Source organism: Gekko japonicus, unplaced genomic scaffold, assembly GCF_001447785.1.
Source record: "Gekko japonicus isolate JY-2015 unplaced genomic scaffold, Gekko_japonicus_V1.1 scaffold5722, whole genome shotgun sequence".
Lineage (NCBI taxonomy): Eukaryota > Metazoa > Chordata > Lepidosauria > Squamata > Gekkonidae > Gekko > Gekko japonicus.
Window position 1 is genome coordinate 1,061 of NW_015164381.1, and position 11,181 is coordinate 12,241.

At 44.9% G+C, this 11,181-nt stretch overlaps 1 protein-coding gene across 1 annotated transcript in view; it reads left to right on the forward strand.

The window, feature by feature from the left end:
• TH (tyrosine hydroxylase) overlaps positions 1-11,181 on the forward strand; it is a 37,598-nt gene that overhangs the window by 926 nt on the left and 25,491 nt on the right. Inside the window, exon 2 of the mRNA XM_015408894.1 lies at positions 10,023-10,253. Within this exon, the coding sequence (XP_015264380.1) occupies positions 10,023-10,253 (231 nt within the window). The remainder of the gene's footprint in view (positions 1-10,022; positions 10,254-11,181) is intronic.

The window sequence follows — 11,181 nt, forward strand, 5'->3', positions numbered from 1 at the left end:
GGAGATGTCAGAAAGAGTACTCTTCATGGTGAGAGCTGCAGAATTTCTATGATGATCTATGATGATCTTACATGAACGTAAACCCTGAATGTAATACACCCTAGGTATCCTCAGGAAGTTGTGGAAATCGTATCTCCCCCTGTATACAAAATGTAAACGTGATGTTTTTGTAAGAAATTTGTAATGAGTAGGAGCAAAAAATCCACCATGAAAGATACCAGGACTTTAGATCTTTGACTTGCCCAGGTGAAGAAACAGGGCAAACGGCTTCAGAAACTGACACAAGTCCTGAAAATAATTCATGATACGACATTGGAATTTGCTATCCCAAGTAAAAGAAGTAAATTTGATTGAGTCCAAGCAGCTTTTTATATCCTGAGCAATGGGGGCCGTTTTGAATCTTGGCTGATGTTTACTTTCCAAATAAGGCTGCTGGCCAAAATAGCAGGAAATAAATTGAAAAGTATATTGTTATTTGTATTTAAATAAAAATTAGGACAAAGTTGTCTTCTGCCAAATACAAGACATATGCCTTAATATTATGGATGTAATTTAACAAGTGAGGTTTTAGTTTCATAAGCACCCTAGTCTCCAAATTTAGTAATACCTCAATCTATCTCTATTTTGCTGCCTCCCTAAAAAATTGAAAAAGCAGATTTTTTTCTTTTGCACAAATGTAGACAAAGGAAAACTACATGGGAGGCACTTGAGGCAGACTGTTTTAGAATTGTTCTTTAATCCATTTTAGAATTGTTCTTTAGTCGGAAGAGATAGGCTTGTAAAATTCAAGTTTGGGCAGTGAGGAGTTTGTGTTTCATCCCACACTTCATCTTTTCCTACTCTTTAATCAATGCTACGCATTTTTAAATGTACAACTTGAGAGACTCCCCCCCCCCATTTCATTTTCACGGCCATGTAAAGAAAGCAGGCAGCTGGAGTCAAGACATGTCAGGACCAATGCTCCCTCTAAGCTGTGGAGTCCTGTGAGCAAAAATTCTACTGGCATTCAAGTGGTGAGCGAGCCATTTGGCTACCGCACCAATTAGTTTGCTCTGGAGCCATCCCTTCCTGAGCGGAGACAAAAAGGTGTGAGCCGGAGGCTAAAAAACTGTGAGCTTGCTCACACTAGCTCAGCTTAGGGGGAACACTGGTCAGGACTACCTGAAATTTGCCTCAGCGAGCAGTCGGATAATTTATTTATCAGTGGCAACCCCTGCTTTCTTCGACAGAGCTCCAGATGGTGACAGCTTCTTTGCGACTATCCTGTAAGAGTCACTTAGGCTGAGAGACAGTGGGTTGGATCCAGAGATCGATGGGTACAAGGATCACAGATCTTTCACTCCAGCTGTCCTTTTTGACCCATTAAAGTTGATTTCTGGGGTCACAGGCAGTGTTCCCTCTAAGCTGAGTTAGTGTGTCGGCTCACAGTTTTTTAGCCTCCCGCTCACACATTTTTGTCTTCGCTCAGGAAGGAGGGCTCCAGAGCAAACTAACTGATGCAGCCGCCAAACCGCTCGCTCACAACTTTAATGCCAGGAGCTCACAAAGTAGGATTTTGGCTCACGAGACTCCACAGCTTAGAGGGAGCAATGGTCACAGGACATTCACATGGGATGGAGGCTCCACTGAGGAAAGGGGTGAGATCCTGAGATCACAAAGGCAGATAGGGAAGGCTCTGCACCTGGCGATGCCTTCTGTTGACAGATCATTGGACGTGCCCCAGACTACCCTGGGAGCTTCCTTGGTCTGCACTGATCTGAACCCAAGTTACTTGGTTCAAGCCCAGTGCCTTTCCCAATATACAACACAGGTTTCCATATAGGGAGTTTTAGTCATTGTCTAATGGGCCCATTTCACTATACCCACCAACGTTTAGTGGAGGCAAGTGGAGCATATCTGGGCAGACTTTGGCTACGTGCAGGCAGTACTGTTCTAAGTCTCCCTTCTTGGCCAGCAAAACCTTGTCCCGATGCTGGGCAAATTGGGCAACTTCTGGAACTCTTAGAATGCTAATGTATTGTCTGTTCTTACTTCATCTTTCTTTATACTATACTTGGGAAAGACCCTCGCAGGAAGACAATCCTGTGCCAGCAAATGGCTCTGCAGTCCCTTCCAAGCTGAAACAATCATGCTACAAATTGCAGACAGCTCCCGAGGCTAATGAGTTCCTCTTTCAGTGGTGTTAGGAGGCAGGGGTCATTTCTTGTGGGAGCGCACAGGAGCGGAGCTCCGGCAGTAAGGAGCCCAGGGGGCGGGCACATGCAACAAGCCCGACCCCCTGCTCCCAGCAGCCCTCAGTCGGGCCACAAGGAGCAAGAAGCAGCCAGGTAAGTTGCAGAGTCCCCCCCATCCTGCCTTCAGGTACAAGCTCTCCCTCCTCTGTGAGGACAGATCTGTGAGGACAGTCCAGTGGAGCCTGAGCGGTGGGTGTTGCCTTCTGACACACTTCCAGGGATGTCAGGGGGTGTGGCATATGCAAATAAGTTATGCTAATGAGCTATGCTAATGAGTTCCTGCACCTCTTTTTCTACGAAATGACCCCTGGTTAGGAGACTCATGCCTGATCCTTTTCACAGCTACCATCGTGCAGGAAAAGTAGAAGATCAGTCTTTTCTCCATATAGGAAGTTGATTGGAGCAGACAATCAAATAAGATGCAAACATTCCAGATTCATTATCTTACAGACCAAAATCTTTGCACAGAAGTGAATCCACTAAAATTACTGGGGAAATTCCAGAAGTAATCAGCTAAAGACTGTATATTTGTCTTTAGGGCTATGAACCTTGTTTCTTCTGCATTGAAAAGGGATCAGGCTTAGGAATGTAATGATGAATAATAACCTGTAAAGGTCAGTGGTCCCCAAATGGCCATCGTATGACCTTTAATAAAGCGTTACCTTGAAAGAAAGGTCTTCAAATGTATTAGCAAAACACAATGCTGCCAGTTTCAGGCCGTTCCCTCTGTGTTGCAGCTGTCTTGAGTTACATTCTCTAGTGAATATGGTGATTAAAAAAAAAAGGAATGGATTTCCCTCACACTAAATTTTTGATGCTTCCTACTGTTTTTGACTTGATTTGCATTAGTGCTAACATGCCTCTAACAGGAAAAGTATCATGCTCTCAAAATCAGTAGAAACACAACAGATGTTAGATGGCACCCTTTATTTTGGAAGATGTACTTTAAGGGCTGTAGGTTACCCAATTCTGTGGCTACCAGGGGTCGTTTGGGGCCGGAGCGCGATGGAGCGCTGCTCCGGGAGCCAAGGAGCAGGCACAAATGGCGGTGGCGGCAAGCCCCACCCCCAGCTCCCTGCCCCACCCCCAAACTCTTTCCGTCTAGAGTTGTACCACAGCAGCAGTGCAATCTCTCCATTTTATTCTATGGCCCCATAGACTCTGGAGAGGAGAGATTTAAACTTTAAACCCCTTCTCTCTTCACTCCCTCCCCAGCCCGCCATTGCAGGCCGGCTGGGGAAGCAAAAGGGGGGCATCTTCAAAAGCCTCCCCTTCCCCAGCCAGCCTGCCAAGGCAGGCTGTTGGGGGGAAGCGAAGAGAAAAGAGGTTTAAAGTTAAAACCTCTTCTCTCTGGAGTCACACGCAGCTGGGGAAGGGAAAGTTTTTGAAGATGCCTCCCCTCTCTTTGCTTTCCCTTCTGACAGCACTTCTGGTGATGTCAGGAAGCATGGCATATGCTAATGAGCTATTATTCTAATCAGGGGTCATTTCCTGCAGGAACGCACAGGAGCGGAGCTCCGGCAGTAAAGAGCCCAGGGGGTGGGCACATGCAACAAGCCCCACCCCCTACTCCCAGCAGCCCTCAGTCAGAGCAAGAAGCAGCCAGGAAAGTTGCAGAGCCCCCCCCCCCGGTCCAAAACAGTCCAGTGGCACCTTTAAGACCAAGCTTTATTCAGGTACAAGCTCTCCCTCCTCTGCGAGGGCCCCATGGATTTGCCATAAGTCGGCTGCAACTTGACAGTACCACAACAGCCATGAAACTGTTAGAATCTGGCAACAACATGCCACTTCCTGTAGAATACTGAGCATCAGGATTCAGGATTCTTTGCCTGACGAAGCATGTCTAGTGCTCCCTTTGTCTACACCCACATACAAATCTCCATCCATTCAACATCTCTTGTTTGTGTTGGCCAGTTTGGTGTAGTGGTTAAGTGCACGGACTCTAATCTTGGGGAACCGGATTTGATTCCCCACTCCTCCACTTGCACCTGGCTGGATGACCTTGGCCAAGCCATAGTTCTGATAAGAGCTGTTCTTGAACAAGAGCAGTTTCTGTCGGAGCTCTCTCAGCCCCACCTACCTCACAGGGTGTCTGTTGTGGGGAGGGGAAGGGACAGGAGTTTGTAAGCCGCTCTGAGACTCCTTCGGGTAGTGAAGGGTGGGGTATAAATCCAATCTCTTCTTCTTCTTCTACCTCACAGGGTGTCTGTTGTGGGGAGGGGAAGGGACAGGAGTTTGTAAGCCGCTCTGAGACTCCTTCGGGTAGTGAAGGGTGGGGTATAAATCCAATCTCTTCTTCTTCTTCTACCTCACAGGGTGTCTGTTGTGGGGAGGGGAAGGGACAGGAGTTTGTAAGCCGCTCTGAGACTCCTTCGGGTAGTGAAGGGTGGGGTATAAATCCAATCTCTTCTTCTTCTTCTACCTCACAGGGTGTCTGTTGTAATCCAATCTCTTCTTCTTCTCTCTTCTCCTTATAATGTGAGATGTGCACCAGCATAAACATTTAGATTTAGAAAATAAAAGTGAAATATATTATGTAGAAAACCTGGCATCAAGAGTTATGCTTTTATAAAGTCCTGAGACTGAAGCATAGCATAGCGTAGTGATTTCAGCTCATACTTTGCTTAAGAATTAGAAAAACTTGAGATCCAGTAGCCGGCCAGATACAAGCACAAACCACACCCAACACACCCACCCACACCCGAAATAGGACTATATACAAAGTTACTGCAACCATAGGTTTCCTTAAGGATCCAGGTAGCCCGATAGGCTGGCTCTAGGATCCTCTACTTCTGTTGTCTCTGCTAGTTCGCATGGCCACGTGAAAAGGCGACCGCATGCGTGGTCCATTGTGTTGTTTATTGGAAGTCCCATCCCTGTTAATTTAGATTGACTCATGCTTCATAATCTCCCTTGAGTCTCAACAAGAAAGGTGGATTATAAATGATGTAAATAAAAACACCGTGCAGCAGAATTCGAAATATTATGACATAGAATCTACAGACCCCACTTTATGCTGTGTTTATGTTCATGTTGAGATCTCTGTGTATCTTTCTATGATCTTAGTTAAACAGCAAAAAATATTTTTATGGTTTCCAAGCTTTCTGTTTAAATGACAGAATTGAAAGAGAATGCCAATAAGGATGGAATCCCCTAAAACTTTTGCTCAATCTGTTTTACACATTTTTTTTCATGCGGCATCTACTTATGAGAACAAAATACATTCTAACCATCTATTAATGAAATGCCTGTGATTTCGTTTGCAAAATCCACTGGAGTGGCAGCCTGAAAGGATGCAAATTATTTAATTGCGGGCTGACATTATTTTATTCTTAAAGGTTCTCCTCAAAATCTTCCTCTGAGAATTTTGATGATGAATGTTATCTAGATATTGGGTTGGAACCAGCAGTGATGTGCAAGTGGAAACTTGTATCTAGATATTGGGTTGGAACCAGCAGTTATGTGCAAGTGGAAAAGGGACTTAAGCACTATTCTGATTGCACAAGATAATGCACAAACATGAAAGCAAGTAAGGATAAAATAAGGTTGACTTCGGGCAAGTGGTTACCATGGCCTTTTTCTTCAGTTTTTCTGCTTGCAGAGGAGCACTAGTGCAAGCAGAAATTTTGCACTGGATCCAACCCAGCGTCTGGATATACAAATGCTTGGTGTGGTGATATACAGCACCATCATTTGTCATCCAAAGGGGATAATGCAGTAGCCATCAACACTTGACAGAATCTAAATGCTGGCAATGCCAGAAAAGTCAGTAGTCAATAATATTTGAGTTACCACAGAATTTAATACATTTTTACATGAACATTAATATACATTTCATACAGTTCGATGTTTCATTTCCTAAGGTTGAGTTCCAAGGTCAAACTGACATTTAAATTCAAAATCTATTAATATAGAAACCAGCTAAACTTACCATAACTCACTGTTGTTATTTTTAATTTAATTATGAGTCACCTAATGGTGTGGCAAAAGTTACTATTTCTATAGTACACTGTACGATAAACTGTAAATAATAAATAGCAAAGACAGTCAACACAACAAAGAAACCTCATCGTGTTAGTAGTAGAGGAGGCACAGGTACTTGAGCTGGAGGTAGATCACAGCTTAATTCAGAGGTGCTTTCCATGGGCTTGTGTAGTTTTCCCATTGCTTCCATGGCTGGGTATAGCACAGTAGCAATGAGGCTTCCACATGGCTCATTTCCCCACAAGTTCCCTGCCCCAGTCCCCTGACAGCAGCCAACCCCCCCACCCCAGGCTTTTTGAGTTTTTTAAATTGACAATTGTTAATTGTCAATTTAAATTGTCGTCGAGTGCCGAAGAAGAGATTCTTTTGAAGTATGGTGCTGGAGAAGACTCTTGAGAGTCCCTTGGACTGCAAGAAGATCAGATCAGTCAATCCTAAAAGAAATCAACCCTGACTGTTCCCTGGAAGGCCAGATAATGAAACTGAAGCTCAAATACTTTGGCCACCAAATGAGAAGGGAGCACTCACTGGAGAAGACCCTGATGCTGGGAAAGATTGAAGGTCAAAGAAGACGGGGACGGCAAAGGATGAGATGGTTAGACAGTGTCATCGATGCAACGAACATGAAATTGAGCAAACTTCAGAGGACGGCGGAAGACAGGAAGGCCTGGCGTGATCTGGTCCATGGGGTCGCGAAGAGTCGAACTCGACTGTGCGACGGAACAACAACAACAAAAACAATGTGTGTATGATTTTCTGCAAATTTCCAGCTCATATCTTTAGCTCCTTGTGTTGTGGAGATACAACGGGAAAGGCCTATCTCTGTAATGAAAGAAGCTAGATACTGGGAATTCACAGAAAATGATAAACAGATCGTTTTAATGTTATATTGATATAACAGTATTTGTTTTCTGATGTTGTAAAGAACTGAAAAAGCACTATTTGGTGGCATGGTGGGGACTGGCCACAGGGGTGGAACTAGGGCCAGGAAAATGGCTGACACGTGGGCAGGACTGGGAAAACCCAAACTTTCCCACCCACAAGGCAGCCGTCTGGGATTTGCTGTGATCATTCCCAGACCTAAAACTTCACCGGAAGAACTCCAGGAGGTGCACAAATGGACTGCAAAGTTGTGGGGAAGCAGGGACCCCCTCCATCATTGAACCCAGGGCAAATAACCACATGTAGCAATAGCCAGAATTTTGAAGGTAGTATGAAATGGCTCTTGTTGCTCTTCGTGCATACATTTATCTCCCTGTCATCAATATCCAAAGGTTCTGCAGATGTTAGAGTTTTTCAAAACCCCAAATGACTGGAAACCAGCTGAAAGAAATGAGTGTACACTTTGAGACAACAATGTCTTTGTCATATGGTCTTCTTAAAGACCACAGACTATTTTGCCTCTTTCAGAGTGGCAAAGACAATTTAAAAAGTCTAACTTAACTAATAAAATGACAGACATTTTCAGGCAGAGTTTTTCAAAACCCCAAATGACTGGAAAGCAGCTGAAAGAAATGACTATTTTGCCTCTTTCAGAGTGACAAAGACAATTTAAAAAGTCTAACTTAACTAATAAAATGACAGACATTTTCAGGCAGCCCTCCAAAGAGAAGAAAGCAAAATAAGATGCATCTTCTTGATAGTAAAGGTAAAGGTCTCCCTTGCTCGAAAGCCAGTTGAGGCCGACTCTAGGGTTGCGGTGCTCATCTCCATTTCAAAGCCGAAGAGCCAGCGCTGTCCGAAGACGTTGCCGTGGTCATGTGGCCGGCATGACTAAACACCAAGGTGCACGGAACGCTGTTACCTTCCCACCGAAGTGGTACCTATTTATCTACTTGCAATTTCTTGCTTTCGAACTGCTAGGTTGGCAGGAGCTGGAACTAGAGACAGGAGCTCACTTCGTCATGTGGCAACCTGGGTCTTGAACTGCTGAACTACCGACCTTCCACAGCCTGCAGTTCAGCGTCTTAACCACTTGAGCCACGGCAGCTCCATATCTTCTTGATACCCATGTTCAATTGCATCAGCAGTCATCGTGTCACCTGAAGAGCAGCCAGCTGTGGAATAGTTGTAGGGTCAGCAGCTGAATATGTTTGCGGATGACATTTTAGCATATCATGCCTTGTTTAACCTAGGCAAAATGGTAAATGCACATTTAGAAAATATCCTTCAAGGACATGCATTTGACAATTAATTATCTCTGATATATTGCTCCTAGGTATAGTTGTTTATTTATTTAAAACATTTACTAACACTGAAATATAACATACTTATTAATGCTATTACTCCACAGTTGTTATTTACTTCTAAGTGAACATGTCCAGAATCTCTCAGTCTAAAATATCAGAATTTCAGTAAAGAGATTTCTAAGGAACATAGATGGATATCATATTGTCTAATGCACTTAAGGCAGTATTTGTTACTACATTTTTAATATGCTGACTTCCACTCTGTTCAGAAACCATCCAATTACAGTTCTAGCAGAACATATTATCATCGTCCCCCCCCCTTCTAGTAGCGCAGCTGCTGAAACCTACCCAGTGCTTCCTTTCTGCTTTATGCAAAAGATAATCCCTGCTCCTGCAATTTATTTATTTACGTTTTATACAGTTTTGGTTCCTAAAGCACCATAGGCTAAACCTTTTATTGTTTTGTAATCAAAGCCAGTTGCTAAGAAATGCTCAGTTTTTCACCAAGCACTTTCAGTATATTAATAGTACATCGCGTGGTTCCTGTACTAGGAATAATAAAAGCCACCAGAGGTCATTTCGGGGGGGATCGCGGGGGAACACAGTTCCCCCGGGTGAGGTGCAGGGGGGCGGGGCACATGATGAAGCCCCGCCCCCTGCTTCCGGCCACCCCGCTTCCAGCCCTCATTCAGCCAGGAGGAGGCAGGAGAAGAGGGAGGGTAAGTCTCTCCCCCCCCGCCTCTCCCCACCCCTGCCTGCCTGGGGCCAGGGAGGGCCTTGGCGGGGCTTCCTTGCACTCCCACCGGCCTTGCAGGTCCACCGCCGGGCCCCTGATGTCAGGGTGTGTGGCATATGCTAATGAGTTATGCTAATGAGTTCCCCTAGCTCTTTTTCCACGAAATGACCCCTGAAAGCCACACAATTGGACCACTTAGACTAGTAGGGGGTCTCTGTTTATTCAGTGGACTCGGGTATGCAGGAAAACATTACTCAGTAAATTAAGCAAGACAAAAAAGAAGAAGAAACTCTTAAAAACAGACTGGCGAGGACTACAACACTGAGAAGATTCTTAAATCTTCGGTCATTGGGTTGGTCTCAAAACTGGCATCAATATACCCTGAGGTGAGGTGAGCATAACCTCCAGGTTTTCTGGAAGGGCCCTCTTCCACCTCTGCCTACTCACTCACTTCTCCTGCTGCCCATTTGCTTGCTTGTGAGCCCTGGCATCCCCCATACTCCCATCTGAGGGTGCTAACAGTGTGCGTGAATGTCAGTAACACTCTGAGCAGCAGTGTTTCCAGTTGTACACACTGCCCAATACAGTTAGGAAGCTCTAGGAGAGCGGGCAAATGCACAAGTGGGTGGGAGAAGAATACACGGGTGGGTGGGTGGAAGGGGAGGAGAATGCAAGCAGGTGGGCAGGGTGGTATGGGGGGGCACGGTGGTGGGTAGCAGAGAGGAGGAGAGGGACCCCCTAGAACCTGCTCTGGCTGGGCTGCTTTTCCCCACAAATCTCTCCTTAGTTTTTACATGGTAAAAGTGGAAAGGATGAAGGATGTTTCCTTGACTCTCGTAGATGAACGCTATTCTCTCCCCCCCCTTATGCTTGTCCCAGTCACCACAGTTCATTGGTAGAAGACAGAGCCTCATTGAAGATGCCAGGAAGGAGAGAGAAGCTGCTGCTGCTGCTGCTGCTGCTGCAGCTGCTGCTGCTGCATCTGAGACTGCTGAGTCCAAGGAAACCATTGTCTTTGAAGAAAAAGATGGGATGGCCATGTTGAATCTTCTATTCACACTCAAAGGAACCAAGACTTCGTTGCCATCCCGGGCACTTAAAGTCTTTGAGGTGAGCAGCTGATGTTGCCTTTTTGGTTCAACCAAGGGTGTACTTTGGGGTGGAAAGGGACAGTCCAGGGCTATTTTTGAGCAGGAACGCACAGGAACGGAGTTCCGGCTGGCTCCTGAGTTGGCCACGCCCAGCAGGAACTCATTAGCATAATAGGCCACACCCAACAGCAGAAACTCATTAGGATTGGCTACATTAGGGGTGTGTGGCCTAACATGCAAAGGAGTTCCCGCTACAAAAAAGCCCTGGGTTTTGACAACAAACAAGGTAAACAGAATAAGAAGCAAAAGGTGGGTGTGGCTGGATAACCACACTTCTGGTAACATGGGGGTGTGGCCTAATGTGCTAATGAGCTGTCTTGTCAGGGGTGTGGCCTAATATGCTAATGAGTTCCTGCTGTTGGGTGTGGTCTATTATGCTAATGAGTTCCTGCTGGGCTTTTTCTACAAAAAGAGCCCTGGGACAGTCCATATGATTTCTGACAGCTGAAATTAATCTGGAGGCAGTTCCAACCTTCCTTATGATAAACTATGAACCTAGAACAAACATCACCAGAATCCATTTCCTCTTTTAAATTTTGAAGGAACCAGGCAAGAATACTGGAATCATTCAGTATTGTTTGTTGATGGATATATTTGTTGGGATATATTGTTGCGGTAATTTTTTGTTTGTTTGTTTCTCCTACTTTCATTGCTGAGATTCAACATTTGTTTCTCTATGGTATTTCACAGCATCTTTACAGACACATGCCGCGCTTCACCGTATTACACAATTTATATATGATTGTTGCTGAAACCCACATGCAAATTTTTAATAGTATTACAAAATGAATGCAGTTATGCTCTGAATGAAGCCATACCACAAACTGGGATTTTAAAAACTGAGAATATGTTAATGAAAAATGGTAAAATCCAGCGCTATTTTTGGG